Source organism: Malaclemys terrapin, chromosome 1, assembly GCF_027887155.1.
Source record: "Malaclemys terrapin pileata isolate rMalTer1 chromosome 1, rMalTer1.hap1, whole genome shotgun sequence".
NCBI classification, from domain to species: domain Eukaryota; kingdom Metazoa; phylum Chordata; order Testudines; family Emydidae; genus Malaclemys; species Malaclemys terrapin.
The window spans coordinates 303824240-303849087 of record NC_071505.1 but is presented as its reverse complement, the minus strand read 5'-3'; the positions used below and the strand labels follow the sequence as shown (position 1 = coordinate 303849087).

Here is a 24848-nt window from a genome sequence, read left to right as displayed (position 1 = left end):
TAAAGACCAAAACAAACACTTCCTAATCCAGCCATGTGTGTGCAATGTAGCTAAATTATGGTGTTAGATGGTGCTGAGACCTCCCTACTAAGTAAGAGTATTTCGATGAGGATAGATGGGTGAGAGAAAGAGAAAGATTTTGGCTCTTTACCCATTACAAATAGACTCAAACAGAAAAGACCTCTTAGGTCATCCAGTGCCTCTCCCTACCAGAGCTGGCATTGTTCCCTGCACTACATTTACTGGTGTTGTGTCCAATCCAGTTTTAAAAGTGCCAAAATCATGTAATGTCCCTTTGGACTCACCTCCTGGTCACTCAACTTTGGCCTGTTTGGAAAGACTGAAAAACTTGCAGGGAGCAACTTTCCTATACAGAATATTTCGTTTTATTAATTAAAATAATGACAAACTTGAAGCAAAACAACTTCTACTCAATGCCAATAAAAATGTAACCCTGTAGCCTGAGGCGTGGAGTTCAGAGCTTGAGTTCCAACTTCAAAGCCCTGTCTATACTGATATTTTTAGAGTGCTAACATGAGCCCCGCTAGCCCAAGTTTGTCTACTTGCGCTGAATGGTTTGCTGCCCTGACCAACAGAGCTATCCCAGCAAAAACCTTTAGTGTAGACACAGTTTTTCTGGCAAAGCTGTGCTCTCACCACCATAACTTGTTTTGTTCAACGTTGGAGGGCGGGGGAGGAGGGTGAGACATGCTGGAATAAGCTATGCCAGTGAAAGTGTAGTTTTGCCAGTATAAGCCACATCCACCCTAGGAGCGCTTTGCCAGTATAATATATCACTATAACTATACTGCCAAGCATCCCTGTTATAGACCTGGCCTAAGTGACATTTCCTATGCCAGAATAGCTGTAGAACATTAAATGCAATGTGGTCTGTTTTGCAGAGAAAATTGTGCATGAAGGAACAGAAAGAACGCGGATGCTGAATGTGTGGAGCATGTGGAGACAAGTGAACAGAGAGAATGGGCCTGCAGTCCTTAATCCTGCAAAAATCTTACTGAGTGCAACAAGATTTTTACAGAAGCAATGCAGGCACATGCTGGATACAGTGTGTATGAGAGAGCCAAGAATGGTGGAGCTCTTAGGTTGTACAGCTCCCTGGATACCACTGTGTTAAAAGTGGAAATTTTATACTGTAAGCAAGTCATTTTGTCCTAGCATTCCTTGACACTCTCTCAGTGAAGCAGATGTATGATTTTTCCTGGACATAGCACCGGCTTTAACTGGGACATTCCCCTTCTTGATCAAAATCCAGGACTGCTTCCCCAAGAGAATCAAATTCCTTTATGGCCAAGGTGCTGGCTTGCTCCTGAGGCGGTCAACGAAGTAGAGTTTAGCTGGAAGGAGAGAGAGCGCAAAGTTTTTGCTTGACTCTGCTGTCCTCAGTCCTAGCACCTCCCAAAGGGGCATTACCCCCCAGAACCTGACTGAGGTGGGGTGGGAGGGTGTCTTGATCTGGGTCTCTGGCTAGGCATGTCGATAACAAGGATTGCTGATGTTGTTTAATCATTTCAAAACTTAGTTTTACAGTTACATGATCTTATTTTTCAAAATGATTTTTCCTTCCTTGTTACTGTGAGAAAGACCCACACAAGCAGCAGGGGGAACTGACTGACTGCACAGGGGAGAGATGAGAAAGTGACCATATACAAAGCATTCTCAGATACTCAAAGTCAACAAACTGAACTAACAGGGGGACATACTTGCCCTTTCATCTCTTTCCATTTATATTACTGGTGCCTTCATTGCAAGGCCTGTTAGAAAGCATCTACTTAACATTCTCACATTGTTTTATATTTAGACTGCAAACTCTTCAGGCCAGGTACCATGCCTACAGCACTTGGCATGCTCGAACCCTGACGCTGACTATAAAGGTTAGTGCAATATTAGCGTTAAATAACAAATAAAAATAAATGTTATAGGCATTTAGATATTACCTTTAACAATAGCAAGTAACATACTTTCAGACAAGTATGAGTTTTTAAATGAAAGCTAATTCCTTTAAAATAACTGGTAAAATTAGCAAGTTTAGTTCTGCCATAAAATAGCAACATTGGGAGATTAACCAGCTTAACAATTGTTAGTCTTGTTTGATTTACAAGTTCTGCCATAGAGTTCACTGAGGCTGGCTATTTCCAAGTTAACTATGTTGTAATTTTCAGCAAAACTTCACATACTTATAAATTGAAATGAATTTACTTTTGAGCATGCTGAGGAGAAAAAAATTATGTCAAACTCCACCACTGAAATGTGATAACAAGGATTGCTGATGTTGTTTTGCTAACTAATTTAATGGCACAATGACTCAAAGACAGACATGAAAGCAAACCATATGACTGATGATACTCACAGGTGGCTTGAGATTTCCATTGGAAGAGTCTGCAATTATCCAATTATCTGTATTATCCAATTTTTTTTTTTTTTTAAATGAGGAAGGATGGTCTTGTGGCGAATGCACTGGACTGGGCGTTGAAGTTTGGGTTCGAGTCTCAGCTTTGCCACAGACTTCCTTTGTTACTCCCCAAATATCACCTAGGGCCTGATTTCTGCATAGATATTTGCATGCCTGATCTGCACATGCTCTGTTACATGCATGCGTAAGCAAGTCAGGGATTTGGACATGCCCATAGCTAGCTAGGTGTTCTTCTGGCCATGTAATACACAAATCCCCAGCCTCTGCAAAAAGAAGTAGGCATGCATGAAAACATCTGCTCAATGTGTGGTGGCAGTCACGGATGTTTTCATGCAAAGTGGCTGGAAAATAGCCATAAGGAAGCAGCCAAATTTCCTCTGGGTAAGGGAACCATTCCAGGATGCATAAATTTGATGTAGCTGATGCTACACCACTAACTTTCTCTATCTGCATAGGGACAGAACAGGGGCAGGATCAGAGCAAACCATGCTCAGGCCAATTCTCAGCCAGTGGAGTGGTTCTTATTAGTTAATGGACATAACTTAGAGCAACCTTTCGGCTATTCTAAGTGAAACGGGGGACTGGTTCAACCCTTTACAATCCCCAAGATTCGTGGGTGGAAAGGTGGCTTTCCTGCCCCCAGCTGAGGGTTCAATCTCCTCCCAATACTAAAATGAAAAATAATACTTACCTACCTCATAGAAATGTGATGAGGATCAACTGAGTATTAGTAAGCATTTTGAGATCCTCAGATTCTGGTAGAAGGCTTTATGTAAATAAATTATCACATATCAATTGTCTCATTATGTTTACCTTAGCAAATATTGTGTTGGCCAATAAGGGGCCTGTAACACACACTGACCAGTGGGTTACAATATCATTAGTTATACATATCTAAACAATGGTAGATGATATCAGCCATCTCTACACTCCTTGTGGACATCTCTGAAACACCGATTTTTTTTTATTGATTTTTTTTTTAAAACACAGCATCTAACTAGCATCTTCCAGAGAAGGAATTAATACAGATATTTGCTATAGAAAAAAGTCAGTGAACTTCGTAGTCATAACAGACCTAGCTTGTGTCAGGTATTTTACAAGAATGCCCTTGCAGAGCTCTGCCAATGCATTTCATTCCTGACTTGCAATTTCCAACATCGGTCTCTTGAGCTGAACTCAAGACAAATTATTTCAGGTTTGGGGTAGTGCAGGGGGGTTATGTGGGAATATATAGGGAGAAGGCTGAAAAAGCTAAACTCTTTTTGACTCATGACTCATTCCAAGATTTGAACTCCAATCTCGAGAGATAAAAGACTAGTGCACTAAAACATGTTGGGTCTGACTTACACAGGCAGAAAACTGGACTAATCAGTGGTAACTCCATTGAGATCAGTGGAGTTACATAGGGGTAAAACTGGAGAAATACGACAACGACCCAGGCTCATTCCCATTTGGCCACTAACCCCTCTTTTTTAATGTAAATAGTGTTGCTGTGTCCATTTAAAAATACATTATTTTTATACATTTTAACCCTAATAGAAAAAAATGTTTAGAAACAGCCTTTTAACAGATGTACAGTCTCTAAAACTAGCATTATTTTTATTCTTCCCTCTTGGCCTGAAAAAGGACCAATTGAACTAAAATCTAATTTTGAAAGAAAAAGTAAGATGTTTTGTCCTCCAGACAAAATTAGCAAAGTCAAATTTCATTATTTATGTCCAAATTACAGCAGTGGCTAATAGTATTGTTACTAAAAAGACCACTAGCATTTTGCAGAAATCATGTCGTAAGCTTCTATGCAGCAAAATGGTTGGGACTTTGATCAAGTGCTAAAAAGTGTACTGTATGGAAGAGTCCTACTTGGACCTCGGGGGATGGATTGCATCATCTAATAAGTCTTTTCAATTTCTAAACTGTATGATTCTAGGGACTCCATTGTAAACAACGATAAGTACATTCTAATTTACATTATTGTTATCACTGAAACTGTATGTATGACCTGTATCAGTGAAGTTTTCTGAGTTTGGTATTTATTATGCCAACATTCCTTGAAGTACAATACTAGGAGGGATTGCAGAGATCAGGAAAGAAGAATAAGATGATAAGTTCACACTTATTCCTTCTCTTCCAGCACCTCCCACTGCAAACACAAAGACACTTGTAGACCAAAAACCAAAATTACTGTAACATCACTTCAAAGTTATTTAGATTGTATTGGTAGGGAGGAAGCATAAGCAAAGATATCAGTGCTTTCTTGAACATCTGACTTAAAAAAAATTAAGTAAAGTGCAGTCAAATATCTCATTTTCTTTAGTGATTTCTGAGATCTAATGTAACTTGAGCAAACTAAAGTAGTTGGGCAGTTGCAAAAGAGAAGCAGAAAGCTATTTAACTAGGGAAAAAATCTTTCCTGAGAGTACATTAGTGTATTTCAATCAACAAACAGGCGGGCCCCAATGTTTCAAACTTCAGTCTGAATGACAGTGGCAGACCTTCAACCTGTAATGGAATATAGAATTTACAGAGTACTATGCAACTTCACTCTATGAAGAAAGGGGCATATTATAGTTATTATCTTTCCTTTAAGAAGATATACCTTTACTTGAATCAAAACACCTTAGACAATGTGTAATGTATCTTACATGCATATATTTTACTTGACATTAGCAAAAAGAGAATATCTTAACCATTGCAGGCACCAAAGCAATTTACAAGCGACAGATAAAACAATTTGCTATTTTGTAGCTAGGAGCATGATCTTAGAATCACTTTACTTCCATAGTTCTACATAAATATCACTATCTACTTGCTTATTACGGGCCTGTTCCAAAGTCTGTTGAAGGCAATTGGTGTCTCTTTGGTCAGGGCTTATACCATCTCACAGGCAAAGAAACAAAGTGAAATTAATGCTACTGATTAGAAAAGGGCCCAGACTAAAACTCCAGATCTGAACAGTCCTGAAATTTGGGGACATTCAGATGTGGATTCAAATTTTAGCCCTGATCTACAACTAGTTAAATTCAATGGAAAGACTCCCAAGGGACTTCAGCTCTTCTTAAACAGTGAATGAACAAAATAATGCAGATAACATGCTAGTAGAAAATAGTGATGGGACTCCGATTCTTGACCTTGAATACTCAGTCATATTGTATTGGGAACACTTGCCAGTCTTATTGTAAAAGATTTACAGTTGTGATGCATTATATTTATAGACTGTATTTAATTTAAAATAAAAATACAATGAAGATTTTAATGATAAATAGTAAGCCTTGTGGTAAAGAATTGAAGCCAGAATATGCTGTAATATAAACAATAGCTACTTACTTCAGTTTTGGGTCGTGCTCCAGTTGACACTGAGCTTGGCAAACCATCTAAATCTTGGTAGCCTGCCCTCTTATTCCCACAGATTCCCTTTCTCTGATGATCTCTGTGAAGAAGGCCTGCCTCCACCTTAACAGGGCACTGTAAGGGGATAAATGAGTCCTTTAATAAAAAAAAGTAATAAATCTTTTAAAAATGCAAACAAAGACAAAAATACAATTGAGATTGTGTCCATTAAGTTTATATGATGTACAGTGTAAGTCAGGCCTGAAAGGTTATTTTTTTTATTTTCATTTTTTGCAGCTGTTTATATTTTATTATATTAGGAATTCAGATCTTGTCTGCACTGTTTTTTCTGGAAGCCTCTGTGGAGAGCTAGTAGGATTACATATGACATCATAAACACTAAGCAAATGAAACCTGATATTTTGAGAGGGGAAAGTTACTTTTATTCAAATTGTTTAAAATTGTTTCCCCCCCCCCCATCCACTTACTGTAACTCAAACATCCTACGAACAGTTAGTAGAAAATCTCTTTTTGTTAAAGAATCATCATCCATGCTACTTCAAATTAGAGACTTAGGCCTGGTCCCCACTAAGCCCCCACTTCGGACTAAGGTACGCAAATTCAGCTACGTTAATAACGTAGCTGAATTCGAAGTACCTTAGTCTGAACTTACCGCGGGTCCAGACGCGGCAGGAAGGCTCCCCTGTCGATGCCGTGTACTCCTCTCAGCGAGCTGGAGTACCGGCGTCGACGGCGAGCACTTCCGGGATCGATCCGGGATCGATTTATCGCGTCTTAACCAGACGCGATAAATCGATCCCAGAACATCGATTGCCTGCCGCCGGACCCTCTGGTAAGTGAAGACGTACCCTAAGAATGCTCCTAATCCACTTCTTTAGCTCCTTTGAGGACTAAGAAACCTACATCAAAACCACAACAGGCCAGATTTGACACTCTTGGCAATTCTGAAGTACAAAAACAGCTTGTAATTCCCAGCTGCCACAGGACATAGCTCCTCTCCTGCCTTCTCCCTGCAGAAACTGCACGGATTCCACTGGTTGTGCATTCACTGTGCCCTTTTAAGTTACCTCCACCTTTTCCATAACAGCCTATTTACAGCACCAACAACACTTTCTGACCATCTCCCAGGACCTGAGGAGGCTCCAGAGGCTTTTTCTGGAAGCCTCTGTGGAGAGCTAGTAGGATTACATATGACATCATAAACACTAAGCAAATGAAATCTGATATTTTGAGAGGGGAAAGTTACTTTTATTCAAATTGTTTAAAATTGTTTGAGAGGTAGGTAGGTTGATCGATCGGTCTGTCTCAAGGCCTCTGAGCTCAACTAGCCCTGGTCCCCTCTCTTTCTGACACTTCCTTCCTTTCCCTTTATCAGCCCTGGGCTGATAGGTTAATTGGCTCCTTAGCCCATCCATCCAGCCAACCTGATTCTCTATATAGGTTTCACTCTATATGCATCCGAAGAAGTGGGTTGTAGCCCACGAAAGCTTATGCTCTAATAAATTTGTTAGTCTCTAAGGTGCCACAAGTACTCCTGTTTTTTTTTTTTCCTGATTCTCTAATTACCTCCATCAGATTTCTCAAGGGGAACATAATTAACATCTTAGAGATCAGAGTGCAGGCTCATCTGTTCGTTCTCTGCACTCTGTCACAACAGCCCCCACACACATTTAAAAAAACTTTTCTAGTTGTCTTCTTGTTACAACATAGAAAAATAAATACAAATCTATCTGGAACATTAAGGGTTTAAAATAAAAAAATTAAAGAAATGCAACAATTTATGTTTCAATAACAATGTTAACTTAGCCACACACCACATATATAGTATGTTCTGTTCCAGATTTTCTCGTTATGTGTATGCTGAAAAATGTCTACCTTAAATAATACAAAATGGGCTAATATGAATTGCTATAATCTAAAGATTTCCATTTCCTGATTTATTATTTTAACTCTGCATCTTCAATACTGCAGCAACAATTGTATTTTTGCAATGAAAATAAAGTTATTTGTGTTTATAAATAATTAATATACAATCCACATTTGGTTGATTTTGATAGTTTTAAAACTATATGTGAAATACATATATATTTTTATTTAAAATGCTATTTGCTATAGTTATTCATTAAGGGCCAGATAGAGAGTTTACTTTCAGCTTATAAGTAGGGGTAGCACGTAGCTATACTGCACCAAGAACAAAGTTAGGAGAGAACTGAGTCTTAAAATCAGCTCATTCTCTGGCTCCCCACTGGCTTTAGGGGGCAGTAACCTACTGCTAGTCTAAGCCAGTAATGGATTATTTCCTCTGGTACATTTGTGGGGCTGGAGGGTGGTGTGTTGTAGGGTTGGAGCAATGAAAGCCAACAACGGACCAGAATTTAGTGTTTAATGCATTGTCATTTTGAGAGAATTAAGAAAAATATGTAATTTGAAGGCAGAGTTTTGTTTTATTGAAAATTCTATCTGTGAAATTAAAATCAGACAGTATTATTTATATATTTTTTCTGTTTCTCCTATATCAGTACTATATTCATGACTGATATGAGTCTATACAAACTCACAGATGGGATTCACAGTTCTCAAATCTGGTGTTTTTTTCTACTAAAACACAAGATATTGGAAATAACATGGAAACTAGACAAATTGTTTCAGCAGTAGTGGAAGATACTGTGCACAGCAAAACTTCTTTGCTGCTGTTTTGTTATCCACAGTATCTTCCACTAATGTTATACTTCATGTACAAATGTAGGAAATGCTGAAAAATATTTTCCAGGGGGAATATGTACAAGTTTTAGAGCAGCTGTACTACTAATTGCAGTTTTCCAAAACTAGTGAACTTTCAGCTGAAAGCTAGACCATTTTTGAGTGGTGGTACTTGCAGCATGTAAAAAATAAAAGGGTCTGAGAGAAAATTTTTCAGCAAAGAATGTGATGCCTGGTGAACTTTTTTCCCTCCCCTCATACTTCTATTGATCAGACTCTGAGTCCTATTCCCTGTGCCATTTCCCCATGTGAAACTGACTAACAGCAACTTGCAGCTTGCACAGATGCAAAACAGGGCATGACAAATGAAAAATTGTTAACATTTTCTTTTTTAAAATAATTTTAAATTTTTAGAACATAGTTTACATATAAATCCTCATGTAAATATGGTCAGCGCTGAAAAATGCTGCTAACCATTTCATCCCCCGTGATCCTACATATAATTCATTAGCAGTGTGTATTGTTTTCTATATATGGTAAGATTTACTTCTCCCACACAAAAATTCGATGTAACAGAGTATTATTCATGAAATATATATGTGAGAAAGGAAGACCTAGAGAATCACAAACAATCACAGAGTTCTTCAATTAACAGATAAATACACTTCACAAAACAGTGGCCTGATTCAACTACATGATCATATCATGAACTATACTCCTGAGACAACATCTGCTGTGCAAAATAAATGTTCTGTCATTTGTTAAAAATGTTCCACTTCTTCAAGAGAGCAAACTTCAGACTAGCCGCTCCAACAAATATGCTGTTATGTATACAGTATAGTCACCTGCCTCTGAGATCTTGTATTTGTGATTTGCCCCATTAAGTAAGTAAAATCAGTTTATTTATGTCTGAATATTTGTAACATCATAGTGGAATTTTCAGAAGCTTTCTCAATCCATCACTAGCTTCAAGCTCTCAGCAGCTGCCCTCCCAGGGATCTGCTGCACACCATCTATCCATCTCCTCGCTGGTCGTCGCCCCCACTACGATGACCCACCACCATTCCTTCCATGATAATTTTCTCACCCTCTATGCCTGATGTGACCAACGAACATAAGTTTGCACCTGTTGATTTCAGACACCAGGGTCTGTTTCTCTATAGTAATATTTCTAACACAAGCATTTGTCTTTTTTTTTCAGTCCAAGAGATATGCAAGCATCTTTGTCAACACCACATCTCAAAGGCTTCGATTTTCTCTTGTCAGCACCATAAATTCCCCACGATCCACATGCATAAGTTGCAATGGAAAAAATTAAAGTTTTTACCAATTAAACCTTTGTACATTTCAAGATGCCATGGTTTTCCCAAACTTTCACAAGGGAGGCCAAATCATTCCTAGATTTCTGCCAATTTCTTCGGAACAGGCTCTTTGTTGGATAGGATCTCAGGTAACTGAATTCATCTACTGCCTCTACTACCTGACCATTAATTGTGATGTCCATTTGCTTCTTGTTTTTGTTAATTGTGTCAACATGCATGCATTTCATTTCTGCCTGATTCAGGGATAGTCCATAATCCTCACCCGTTTTTACACACTCCAACTTTTGTTGAACTGCATCAGTCATAGCAAAGAGTGTCACATCATTGGCATAGCTGACATTGGTTAAGAGGTGTCCACCAACAGAAATTTCAGCTCCTACCATTTGTCATAAACTTCTAGGTCTTGTCTCATAATAATTTCTGTGTACATGTTGAAAAGGCTGGGGACAGAAAACACGCTTGTCTCACACCCTGCTCAGTGAAAAATCACTTGCTGTCACCTGCGTTGCAGATGCTAGAGACTTGCGAATGAGTTCAATGAGAATCCCCACGTCTGCCAATATTCAGCATGTGACATGAGCAGGCCAGATGCCAGCTCTTGCCCAGGCTGCAGGCATTAGCTAAGAACTGACAACCTCATAGCTGGAGACCAGACCAGTTTACCTGTGTGTTAGTTTTGCTCAAAATAGGTATTATTCTTATAAACATGTACTTAGTATTTAGACTCCATGAAATGCTTTTAAGTTGCTGCATGCATTAATCTCACTTGTAATGGCAATATTCCATGCTATAAGAAAATATGTAAGTTTTGCTTTATAACTTTAAAAATGTTTGCTGTGAATTTATGAACACAGGCAAGGAAATTGTTGTCTCCACCCCCGACCCAGAAGGACTATCAAAATCACACGGGCCATCAAGGAACATTGCAACACAAAGGCCTTGATAATGGCCCTATTGCACCTTGGAAATGCTACCAGTGCAAGGAAGCTCGTCCTGTGGACTTGGAAGCTGAATGAAGGAAATAAAACAAAATCACAGGAAAACTTTCCATCTCTTTACTGTTTGAACTCTCACAAGGCCAGAGACACCAAACTGAAGCCAGAGATCCCCAGGGGTTATCTCCTGGGTCTGCCCTGAAAGACACTTTGAACTGACAGTTCACTACAACTCTATCACTCTCAGGATTTAGGTTTCAGAGTAACAGCCAATAACTCATTTGTGTGTATATGTTTGTTTGCTTTAACCTGTAAATAACTCATCTCTTTTTCCTAGCTAATAACCCTTTAGATAGTTTATTACAGGATTGACTATTGCATTGCTTTGGTGTAAGATCTAGGGTATCGGTTGACCTGGGGTAAATGACTAGTCTCTGGGGATTGGAAGCAACCTGAATATTGTGTGATTATTTTGGTGTAAGTGACTGTAGTGGGGTAGTCACCCCGCTCCTGCCCTGAAGGGCTTAAAACAGCCCTGGGAGAGGGCTGTGGCGGGGGGAAGCTAGGCTTACTGGGGGAAGCAGCCACAGGTGGTGCCATGCCCCAATCAGGCCATAGCTGGCCCTATAAGAGGGCGGAGGGGAAGCTGCACAGTGATCTCCCATCTCTGTGCAACCAGTGGCCTGTGCTCCCCAATGCCATGCAGGAGCCTCCATATTTATTTGACAAATAAAATGTGCAGAATTGTAAAATATTGTGCACAGAATTTTTAAATTTTTGGCGCAGAATGCCCTCAGGAATAATGTGAGATCAATACCACAGTCACCAAATCACTTAACAATTCTGCTGGTACGCTGTCTACCCCTGCTGTTTTCACAGGCTTCATTTTCATAACAGCATGCACCACTTTCTCTTGCAGGATTGATGGCTCCTGTTTCATACTCTCCTTTCCATATTCTCTCCTCTCGTGCTGTATTGCAAATGGCTTTGATTGGCACAGTAATCTCTTCACCAGCATTTGATTACATCATCTTCAGTGAGGACTTTGCCATCATGATCTTTTATGTTTGATTGCAGAGAACTTTTCGGAAAGAACTCTGACCACTGTGAACATACCTTTTGTATTATTTGTCTTTAATTCTCAAGTTCTGTGCATTTTGCCCTTATGTATTCACTTTTGTCTTGTCTAGTCTAACTTTGGATCTGTCTGTTCAGTTCCTTCTGCTCTCCCCTACATTTTTCAGTGTCCAAGCCATTCTCTTTCACTCTGCGTCATTTTTTCACCAGCCAACACTGACCTTTTGGATTGGGTGCTTTGGTGCCTTCAAGCATGATAGTTTCCATTTTGTCTCTAAGTTTATTCAGGGTGTTGCATGTTTTCACTGATGACAATGCAGGTTGTTCAGGTTTCCTTTGAGGGGGAGTACTGAAATGTCAGGTATGGAGTGATCATTTTGTGTAAAGTGTTTGTCCATGGATGATATCATAGAAAAATGATAAAAGACAAACACCTGATCACTAGAGACCCAAGTGGATACAAAATTTGTATCCACATCTGATCCGCAAACATGATCCGTGGATAAAAAGGGGATATCTACTGATTTGCAGGGCTCTAGATATAAAATTTGGATCCGCATCCATCCCTGATCTGCAAACGTGGTCCACGGACATCCGCAAATTTGCAATGCTCTACATATCACCCAAGGGCAAACCCTTTTCACAAAACAATCATTCCATATCTGACCTCTGAGTCCTTGTCTTCAAGGAAACCATCACAACACCATCAACAGATGAGCTTGGGAGCTTAAATTCATAACTTTGCTGGACACTAAAAATCATGGTCTAAACAAAGACACTGGATTTATGGCTTATTACAACAATCTGTAACCTATTAATCCACCTCTTTTGTGTTATGACTGCATAGGTGTTAACTGGCCACTTCACTTTAAAAGGTCTCTTATGTGTTAACTATTTATACTAAACAATCTGTTCCACCTTTTATTTAGCTGTGAGATTATGACCAGGTCTACACTATAGACTTATATCAGTTAACTACAAAAATCCATAGCCCTTAGCAACATAGTTATACCGACCTAACCCCCAGTGTGGACAGCGCTATGTCAGTTGGGATAGCTTCTCCCGTTTACATAGCTGGCCCATTGCCAGGGTATCTACTTCATCCTTATACTCTATCTCTCAATGGCTTGAAGACTGTTGAAGAGACTGGGCAAGTACAATGGGAGATGGGAGTATGGGAGCTGGAGGTAACCAGCAAAAAGGGTGAGGGAAATATGATTTTATGTGTTCCTTTAAATCTGGGCAGGAGAGATGGGGGGGAGGGCAGCTGGGGAAAGGCTCTACAGCGAAGTAAAGAGAAACAGATTACCTTTAGAGATAATATTGTTTTCCTTATTCTAGTAAAACTCCTTGTTCAGTTTCCCTGATATTTTTAGCATTGTCACATCAGAAAATAGACACATCCAAAGAGGGGAAAGGTAGAAAGATTGGGAGGGACACAGGAAAAACAAGAGAAAAAGATAGGAACATGCAGATCAAAATGATGAGGAGAAAGAAATGAAGATACAAAAGGAAAAACTTAATGATGAAAAAACTGTAAGAACTTTAAAATTAGAGCTGGTTAAGAATTTTTCAATGAATGGAGGTGGATTAACTATGCCGACAGGAGCAGCTCTCCCATCGGCATAGGAGAGTCTTCGCTTAAGCGCTACAGCAGCATAGCTGTGCTGATGCAGCATTTTAATCGTAGACCTGTCATATGAGTATCTTTCCCAGACCTGAAGAAGAGCCGTGCATAGCTCGAAAGCTTGTTTCCTTCACCAGCCGAAGTTGGTCCAACAAAAGATCTTTCCTGACTCACCTTGTCTTTGTTTTATTACATAGTTGATTTGGTGATCTCGATGTGTGTAAATGTCTACAATGTTGGGAGAAAATGGTGTTTGTAATGACAAACTAATTAGAGCAGCAAAATTCCACTAAACACCTTCCTCTCTCATTTTGTAAACAAGACCACTGTTTCCCTTTACTTCTTTATTAGAAGTGTAAGTTCTCATTGTCTCGTTCAGGTCCCCAATTACAAGGATATCTTTGTTTACTTAGTATTTCAATGAATGTCTCTTCAAGCCATTAATAAAACTAATCAAGTGTGCAGTCATCCGCTGCTGTAGCAGGAGTGTAAACCTGTATAGCTGACATATTGACTGGCTTTGCTCAAAGGCAAATTGTAATGATTCTATTGCTGACTGAGTTATATCCAAGCACACACACTCATGTCTCCTTGGATAGGGTAAATGCAATCCTATTTTCTCTCATTTTCTCAGCTCCTGAACAGTATACTGCATATCCATCCATCATCATCAAATGACCCCGTCCCAACCATCACAGCTCTGAGATGCCTCATTGTCTGCATTCACTTACTTACTTTTCTCAAAACATTTCTTTACTAGCATCATTCCAGCTACTTGCCTCTCACAGAATTTATGCAATCAAAAGAAGAGTGAAATACATGAAGTATCCACAATCGATCTGCCACACAGTTTCCATTACAGAAGCAAAAGATTACACAACTAGCAGAAATAATTAAATTAGCATTAAGACATAAATGTAGATGAGAAGAATAACATATTTAATGGATATAGAACAAATTACTGCCTATATTAAATTAACAGATCTCTTTGAAGAAACAGGGACCAAGTGGGATGAACAGTTAAGGATAAATTACATATGCAACTTAAAATAACAGCATGTTTCCTTACTGTAACACAGGGTATGTCTACATTTTGAGCTTGGGTTGTGATTCCCAGCTCAAGGAGAAATACTTGTGCTAGCTCTCATCTAGCTAGTAAATGAAAAATAGAATGTAGCTGAGGAAGTGTGAGTTGTGGGATGGGCTAGCTGCCTGAGTATCTGCCTATCCAAGACCCTAGGCATGTACTCAGGACAGCTAGCCCATCCCGCCACTCACACTCCTGTGGCTACACTCTATTTTTCACCTGCTAGCTAGAGGAGAGCTAGCACGAGTATGTCACCTTGAGCTGAGAAGCATATCATCAGCTCACTGTGTAGATATCAACACCTACTGTACACTGCTTTGATTCTACTGCATTCTCTTATGTTTGTACATCTGACACCCTCTTTTTTATTGTTTACATAAGAAAACTTGTACTGTCAACCACCAAATCATCTAGTCTGATGTCCTGTATATCACAGGCTACCAATGCCACCCAGCACCCGGACACTAAACCCAACAAACAAAATTAGACCAAAATATTACAGCTCCCAGGGAGACTAAACTATCATAGGCCACGGGCAGAGAATAGGAGGCATGGTTACAAAGAGCATGCAGTCAAACCCTTCAGGCATCTCAGCCCAACACCAATGCCCAGATCCCACAGACCAATTCTGCCTCAAGAATTGACTCTAATCAGATCAGACTCTCCTGCTACTTCCTCAGCTCCCTCTCCAATGACCTGCCTCTATGCAGAATCTTCCCTAACTAAGAAACAATACAGCATGTCTTCCAAAGACTGAACATATGCTCACACACTAAGAAAAAACTTGGGAAACTATGTGTAACAGCACCACATAATGACACCTGCCATAACAATATTCATACAGATATTAACAAAATACTACTCAAGTCAAATAAAAACCAAAGACTAATTCTACCCCTAATAAAGATAGATATTATCTCCCTTGCTGTTAGATCTGTACAAAAACTATTACAAGTGCAGGAGGGCTTGAATCAAAACCTCAGATTCAAACCCCTTAATTAGGGAAGTGTGTCCATATTGATACATCTGACTCTGAACCCACCTCTATAGAGGGGACTGGAATGATTAATCCAGCCCATGAAAGCAGAAAGAATAGGGATCACATGAGATTTCTGCCAATTTGGGCTGCAATAGCCTGAGAACTTGAGCTGTAGCCTGAATCATCCTTGAACCTAATATCCAAAACAGCCTAAATTTGGTCTGGATCTGAACACCCCTCCTTGACTAAAAGCTAATTACAAGGTTTTAAAAATCTGTCACATTCTGTAAATGGGGAGTGCATTCTTACCGACTGTTTGCGCTTTTTGGTAGAAGGAGTGCTGGAAGGAGAAGAGCCAGCACTGAGAGCCTCTTCAATATCTAAATTCAATTGTTCCAGTTTCTTCATGAGAGATGACATAGAGTCTGACCACTCAGATCCTTTTTCTGGTTGGGTCTAAAAGAAAACCAAACACGCATGAAGTCTGAAAACATTAAAGCTCTTCATGATTTGTAGATTTGTTTTTAAACTACACTCCAAAAAAACCCAACAAAGTCTGGATGATCAACTCTCTACCTATCCTGGGTTGACCTCATCTACTTAGAAGGCTTCAACTATCTTTTCTATCCTGTTGACACACGTTAGATGCTCTTTATATCTGACCAGTCACACTCCATCCAGTTGTGCACATCCAAATGTGTCTCTGACATATCATCCGGGATGATCCATTGTCAGTTCAAGCTCAGAATGCCCCAGAAGAACCTTATTATTTCTAAAACCTTTTCTATTTCCAACGTTCTCCATCAGAGTGGACAACATCCCCATTCTCTTCGTCACTTAGACTCATAACTTTGAGGGTCATCCTGAATTCCTTACTTTCCCTCCTACTATACATCCAGGCTATCATCAAATCTTGCTGCTTTTTCCTTCAGATCAATTTGAAATTCTGTCTGGTCAAAACACTACTCTACTTCCTGTTGATTTTCTGCCTTGATTATTGCAACCTCCTCCCTGATATATATATTGTTTCTTTCCATGTGGGAGTCTTTAATCCATCAAAGCACAGCTGATAAAATTGTTATCTTTGGACATCTATTGAACCACATCATCCCCATTCAAACCCCTCTGCTTATTCCTCTTCAGCCATCTTCCTATACATGCAATGACTCTAAATCCCAAGAGCACCATGTCTCCCTCCCTCCCTCTCATTCAAATCACTCCTAAAGGCCCACTTCTTCCCAGATGCCTATAAAAAGTAACTCACACCATCAAACACTAGCATTATAACTCACACAAGTGAAGGGGGCATGGCTAGAGGGCTATTGCACTTCACTGAATGCCAAATGCCAGAATGACCTTTAGGGAGAATATGAAACTGAGCACAAATTAGACCTGCTCTGAGGTTACTCTTAATTGGGGGGGGGGGAAGGGGGCAAATTGGGCTCTTGGCCACCAGATTAGGAAGCTGCGGCAATGCAAAAGTGATGGATTTTAGACCCGAGGAACTAGCTCCTGTTCTTCTATGTTCAAATTGTTAGTTATGTGAAACATTTCTAAATATGAGGCCACAAGAATCACAGCAATTGCAGCTGAAGGATTCCCTCGTCATCAAAGCCAGCCCTTTCTGGATAGTGCAACTATTCCCTATCTTGAGCTGCTTTGGTTTATTCTTCTTTCACCCAGGTTACTTTGGCTATATATATTTTCATATAAAAATAATTTCACAAATCAATTTTAATAGACTTTGCACACTAATATTAACATTACTAACATTACTTTGCAACAAAATAGCACTGTCCTTCCAAAGAGCTCAAAGTACCTTACAAACATTAAAGTTCCAAGCCACATAACATCCCTGTGTGCTAGGTAAGTATTATTATTCCCATTTTATATATCCTCTTGCTGAATCATTTCCTTTGTGGGGGCTGGAAATTGGGACACAGAGAGGACAGTAACTTGCTCACAATCACACAAGACAGGCAGAAATAGAATCTAGGAGAATAATTCTCATCTTACACCAGTATTACACCACTGTAACTACCTTGTCCCTAATGGAGTTACTCCTGATTTGCCCCAGAATAAGGGATAGAAGAATAATGCCTCAGCTCTTCAGACTCCCAGTCGTGTGTCTGAACAAGAAAACCATGCTTCCTTACTTAGGGAGATAGTTTTGGCTTTATTTGTATTTATTTAGCATTGGCTTCAGAGAACAGAAAATTGGACATAATGTCACTATTTTTTCCAAACATAGTATTTTTATTATTCATAACAGTGAATGTTTTTTCCAGGAGTGCTGTCAAAAGTCCTAAACTGTAGTGAAGATCAGATTTGTATCTATTCAAAATTACATTACTTGGATATATGCCTATATTATTCTTTATTGTATTTTACAAAACTTTTTATATTGTTTTTAGGGACAAGCACAATAAATATACATTACGCAGAAAGAGACGCTACAAAAAAGAAATTGTCATGCCACGTTCTGTTTGAGTGAGGCGGTCTTATACAAGATATAGTGTCAATATTTGGTACTTCTGTAATGTCAATTTCTAAATCAAAGTAAAGGTCTTGCATTTTACTGAATTTTTGCATCTTGATAACTTTATCTTTACAAAACTAAGGAAAGGGTGAATATTTTCTTCAAAATGCCTCGAACAAGTAAAAACAAAAAACACATTTAGTCTACCAAAATCTAATGGAAAAATCCAATCTGAAGTTTCTAGACATCATTATTGAGATATAACTTGACAAAACAATTTTATAAAAATTTTCTTCCTCCAATGTAGGTGGTAATCAAATATGGGACAATGCTAATGAGTCAGTTTACATACAGGAATGAGTAAATTGTGTCTGACCTCAATGAGTTCTATGAAGACTATATTGACCATCCAGGTGACAAACATGCAAAGATTCAATTAGAAATCCAGAAAAAATATTACTTACCTCTTAAGAATAAAATGTTTTTTTTCTGGGACTCTAATCTCTCTTTTGGAAAGTTAGTGAGAGAGAAAAAAAAGTGCTCTACTTTTGAGGTTCCGGTCCATAAAAGAGAGCGAGTAAGATTTTACAGATATTTCTTATTAAGATATTCTAAATGTATGTCACAATAGCCAATATATTAATTAATGTGGCAGAAAACAAGATTTATTGTCCTGGGAGGAAAGTATCAACCTTGCCTTTGTCTTGGTAAGTATTTACCTCTTGAATCAATACGTCTTTGTATTTATTCAACAATTACCAATAGCTGATTAACATAAAACCATAATCAGAGAACAGAAGACTACCAATTTATTATTATGCTTCAGGAAGTTACAGTTACTACATATGTAGAATTAACCTGACTGCACCAAATTTAGTGAGACATATTGGATAATCAACCAAACATAAAACATAGTTACAGCCTGTTGTCTCCTAACAGAGATCAACGCCGGTTTGAGGTCTTTTTTTGAACAGTAAGTGAATCTAATCTAGGAAACATTAAACATATAAGACTACATTCTGTGCTCACTTGCACACATAGAACGCTATTGCAATCTGTGAGAATGCACAGGTGGAAATGAAGGCACAAGCATTTTTCCCATAATCTACAAAACAATTTGTTCTTTTCTCAGAATGAGAAGTAAATACATTCCAGACATTCAGTATGTCAGTTTATGCCTCTGGGACAGAAAAGGTTCTGCACCCTGTTTTGCGGCTTCTTAGTTTTCTTCAGTAATCCTATTCAGCAAAAACATCTGTGATAAAAGGCACATTTGTTTCAATATTTTGCATGCGAAGCTTGTTGCAATAGGCATGATGGCTGCCAGCAAATCTAAACTTAAACTGAAGGAATGTGGCAGAAATGAGTAAGTTCTTATAGAATATGCCAAGGTCAGGGTTACCCTTGCAGCCAGATCTCATCACATACTCAAATTAGAAAGCCTTTCAATTTGAGCCATACATGCATTGGGGTTATGGGAAGGTTGCACAATTCTAGATTTTATTGCTGTCTCGTGTTTTTCAGTTCAGACAATTTCAATAAGCCAATTGTTTTAATGTAATTGTAATGTATAACTATGTAGTCATTCACTAATAAAATAAATTACTGAACCCTAGATCAAAACCACCAATGCCATATTCTATGTGTGTGTGTGTGTCTTGTATTTTTACATATACATATATATAAACATACATTCAAGGACAAATTCTCTCTGATCTATGGAGAAAATCCCAAATAAATGACTTACTGAAAGTATTCCACTGACTCAATACCACATTTGCCTCTTGTTTCACTCACGCATTCCCCAGATTCTCAAAGGGAGTTTTGTATAAAGATACAATCCAACCCTGCAATCAGTAGCAGCAGTTTTGCCCGCAAGAAGACAGCAGGACCAGACCCAGAGAGGATGTTTTATGACCATTTTCTGAGTAATTGGGGCTACAATGCATTCTCTTATGCTCAAAATAGTTGTATATTTACACCTGCCATATAGGACTGTCAAATAATCGCAGTTAATTCACGTGATTAACTCAAAAAAGTTAATTGCAATTAATCACACTGTTAAACAATAGAATACCAATTTAAATTTATTAAATATTTTGGATGTTTTTCTACATTTTCAAATATATCAATTTCTATTACAACACAGAATACAAAATGCACAGTGCTCACTTTATATTATTTTTTATTACAAATATTTGCACTGTAAAAATGATAAACAAAAGAAATGGCATTTTTCAATTCACCTCATTTAAGTACTGTAGTGCAATCTCTTTATCATGAAAGTGTAATTTACAAATATAGTTTTTTTTGTTACACAACTGCACTCAAAAACAAAACAACGTAAAACTTTAGAAACTACAAGTCCACTCAGTCCTACTTTTTGTTGAGCCAATCGCTAAGACAAACAAATTTGTTTATATTTATGGGAGATACTGCTGCTTGCTTCTTATTTACAATGTAACCTGAAAGTGAGAACAGGAGTCTGCAAGGCACTTTTGTAGCCGGTGTTGCAAGGTATTTACGTGCCAGATATGCTAAACATCTTTAATGCATCAGGCACATAAATATCTTGCGATGCCAGCTACAACTGTGCCATGCAAACACCTGTTCTGACTTTCAGGTGACATTGTAAACAAGAAGCGGGCAGCATTATCTCCTGCAAATTGCAACCAAACTTGTTTGTCTGAGCAATTGGCTGAAGTAGGACTGAGTGGACTTGTAGGGTCTAATGTTTTACATTGTTTAATTTTTGAATGCTGTTTTTTTGTAATTCTACATTTGTAAGTTCAACTTTCATGATAAAGAGATTGCTTTGTACTTGTATTAGGTGAATTGAAAAATACTATTTTTTTTGTTTTTTTACAGTGCAAATATTTGTAATAAAAAATAAATATAAAGTGAGCACTGTAGACGTAGTCTGTATTGTAATTGAAATCAGTATTTTAAAATGTAGAAAACATCCAAAAATATTTAAATAAATGGTATTCTATTATTGTTTAACAGTGTGATTAATCGTGTGATTAATCACGATTAATTTTTTTAATCACTTGACAGCCCTACTTCCATATTGAGCATAACAGATTTCTAAAGGGAACTTTTATGCATAACACACAATTACATTAGTTATTTACATTTAAGAGTAGTAACTAATGTGTAGCATTCTCCTCCAAAAAGGATTACTATACACATATTATGCCAAAATAATATTAAGGTACATTTCTCTGTTATGGTCTTAACTGCAGCCTTAACCATGACTTTTCAGTTTTGTATACCATATCTGTAAATATTCCTTGATATTTTTTGCTACCCTTCTAAAATTATCAGATTAGAAATGTGCATACAAAGAAGGTAAGAAGGTGTGTACGGGAGTGCAAGGATGTGAGAAAGAGAAAGCTCAGCACAGATGTTTGATTCTAAATTTAAGGTGAACCGTCCAAGCCCATTTGAAAATACCAAAGTACAAATTTCAGCATTTTCTCTGATTATAAAATGCTTTGTTTGTTATATCTCCATAAGAGATTTACTAACTTCAAATCATGATTGTTCATTAGATTTCAGCAATCACTGGTGACTGGAATTTTGAAGAGAGCACCATATTTTGGAAGTTATTCAATTCTGAACATCAGGCTACTCAGTCAGCATGTGGTGAACATTTGGGCTTGATCCTGCATAACATAGGTGTGCAGTACTTAAACATAAGGCAAAAAGTTATGAGGACAAGAGAATCCAATCCTGCACTAGTGAGAGTACTGTTCAGCAGCCACCACATTATTCCTGCCTGATAGCAAGAGTAAGGCCAAATAGGGGAGTACATAGGTAGGTGACTCATTTACATTAAGAAGATTCCACTTAGCCCAATCTCACCTACCCCCTACCAATTTTTTTAACTTTTATATATGGAGATATACCTATCTCATAGAACTGGAATGGACCTAAAAAGGTCATTGAGTTGAGTCCAGCCCCCTGCCTTCACTAGAAGGACCAAGTACTGATTTTTGCCCCAGATCCCTAAGTGGCCCCCTCAAGGATTGAGCTCACAACCCTGGGTTTAGCAGGCTAATGCTCAAACCACTGAGCTATTCCTCCCCCTTTTTGCTCTTTGACATGCACACTATAAAATGCTGCAACCTCTATTGCTTTTTCTGACATGTATATCTTCCAGTGACCATAAATACAGCTTAATGGAGGGCCAAGCATAGAAATTAAAAAACATATTCTTTGGCTCTTCTGTGATTCAGTATGTGAGGTCTGAGATAACAGATTTTTGCCAAATCTTCCACAACAAACATAAGCATGATTTGGATACTATTAGCCCCAAATACAGGGGGGGAAAGTGGAGAGGGGGAAAGTATTTGTACCAGTAGTGCTGCTGCAATCCTAGCCCTTTCCCCAATATAAAAATACTAAGGATTTATCCTGATTTTTTTAACAATCAGATGTTGACTTAAGAGTTTTAAAATCCCCATATTATCAAATGAAAATATTAACACAATGTATCATTGAACTCTGTGCAGCAATATTATAGATGTTCACTATATTTACTATTTATGAATGCTTTACTCATGCAACTAAATGACAAATTTGGAGCTCACAAGGTTACCTCCAGTTTTATTGCTTTGCTGCCTATGCAGGTCAGCAAAAACAACCAGAGTGAACTTGGAACAATCCATTAGCCATGATTTTCTATTTTTACCTGATGATAAGCATCAAGGGACTGAGTCTTCATTCGGTTACACCATTTTTTCATAGGTGTACCTCAGTGGACCATTTGGTCCTCTGCCTCCAATGAGCACTAGCAATGGAAGAGATATACTGACAAGGAAACGAACCTGAACATTTTTCTTGGTAATCTCTGCTCCAAACAGTGATCAGCGAACCATGCATAACTTGTAAGAGCTAATGACTCCACAAGCTGAGACGTTATAGCTTCATGCTATATACAGTTCCTTCTGGTGTAAAACTGGTAAAATGGTACAAACAGGTTATGCAGTAAAGTGTCTCACATTTTGGTTTCTGGTTAGGTTAGTAAATAGGAAGTGCCATGTTTCCTATCTTCATGATGTGTCTTTCTAGATGTAAAGACAAGATTTCCCTTGTACTAAAGATAGAAATTGAAGAACCAACATATCAGCAAATAGCTTTGTATTCCACGCCCTAGAAAAAAAATCAGAGAAAACGAATACAAACAAATCAGGCAGAAGCAAAGTTTTGCCATTTTCCCAAAAATATCCCTGAAGGGTCAACACTTCAATCAAAATACTCCAGGTCAGATTTTTAAAGGTATTTAGGCACTGACAATCAGAGTTAAGTGCCTAAGCACTTTTTAATATCCCACTATTTGTATCTTCAGCTGCCTAAATACCTTTAAAGACTGCCCCCCACACTCCTTGTAAGGAACTGTATTATTAGATTTTTGTTCTGAAAATATTGCTCTTATATACATCTATATAACTGTCTCAGTTGCATAAAAAAATCTTATATAAGTATGAAATAGTGCAGATTGCAAGAAAATTGGAATAGCAATTATTTCAATTATTGACCGTTTCTTGGAATACAACTAATATTGCATTTATGTGCTGTCTACAACATTTATAAAAATGTAATTTACAAAATACTACATATAAATAGAAAATAAGTAAAGAGATGCCAATACTGTTGTTGGGCCTTCTTCATGCTATGAAGAAAGATAAGACACTATAAGTTACAAGATGAAAAGAGGAAAGCCTATTCTGAGGTTTATATTTGATTAAAGTACTTTACAGACAAATCCTAGTTTGAAAAGGTCTGTGGTAGTTTACTGATGGTTTCCTAATAATCGTTAGTGCTTTAGAATCTATTTCTTACTAAGTATATATTATAATATTTGCAGCATACAAATTATTCTTAATATTTCTATAGGATCACAAATATTCACAGTGCCCTACCAAATACATTCCTTACCCTCAAGATCTTGCAATCTAAAATTTAGAAGAAAATATAAAGGTAAACAAATCAGTAAAGAGGCAGCATGCAAAGTTTAATAGTGAGAAAACAAGTGAAGGAAAAATTCTTGAGGTTGAGGGCTATGAATAGGGTGACCATATTTCACAAAAGGAAAATGAGACACTCCTAGCCACTCACCTGAGCTCGCCCCCTGCGCGAGGCTGTTGCAGGTCACTGGAACCCTGCATGGGGCTGGCATCTCCGATTGCCTCCCCTGCATGCTCTTCTGCACCACACGCCAAGTCGGCAAGAGCAAACAGGACAATGTCCATTTTTTTTTTTGCAAAAAAGTTGGGATGTCCGGGAAAGGGCTTAAAAAAGGGACTGTCCCCGCCAAAACAGAACCTATGGTCACCCTAGATATGAAGGAGAAGAGAATGTTTGACAGAAAAGAAGTCTGACACTGTCTGCAGTGCGAAGGAGAAGATGTAAGGGAAGAGTACTGGGAGACCTAAAGGGGTTAAAGGGAGCAAGACAGAGAGAAAAAGAAGATGTTGGTGAGATCATGTAAGGCTTTGACGTTGTCAGAGTCTGAATTTTATGCAGTTAACATCTAAGAAAGGACTTAAGGGATTCAGGACTGTTCAAATATACATTGAAATAGATCTACATATCTGCTTTGAATTAACTATCTACTGATATCTTTCAATTCACATGAAAAAAAGATAAACAATACATTACATATGCTTAAAAGTCTCTTGAAGTTTTTACAGAAACAAAAGTACCACAATGATAGAGCTCAGAGTTAATAATGAATAAAACGTAATTACTTTGCATACCAATTCATATAATTACACAAGGTTCTCACAATGTTCTTAAATATATATAACTGTAATCGTTAACACATCTCTGATTTATTTCACATTATTGAACTCTAT

The 24848-nt window shown here is 38.1% G+C and overlaps 1 protein-coding gene across 5 annotated transcripts in view; it reads right to left on the bottom strand.

Annotated features, from left to right (window-relative positions):
• Positions 1-24848, bottom strand: part of STARD13 (StAR related lipid transfer domain containing 13) — a 442897-nt gene that overhangs the window by 296124 nt on the left and 121925 nt on the right. For 4 of the 5 annotated variants that reach the window (XM_054015314.1, XM_054015313.1, XM_054015312.1 and 1 more), the window contains 2 exons: positions 15816-15962; positions 5756-5893 (listed from right to left, as the gene is read on the bottom strand). In XM_054015314.1, the coding sequence (XP_053871289.1) occupies positions 5756-5893; positions 15816-15962 (285 nt within the window). The remainder of the gene's footprint in view (positions 1-5755; positions 5894-15815; positions 15963-24848) is intronic. The other variant, XM_054015316.1, reaches the window with a different exon arrangement.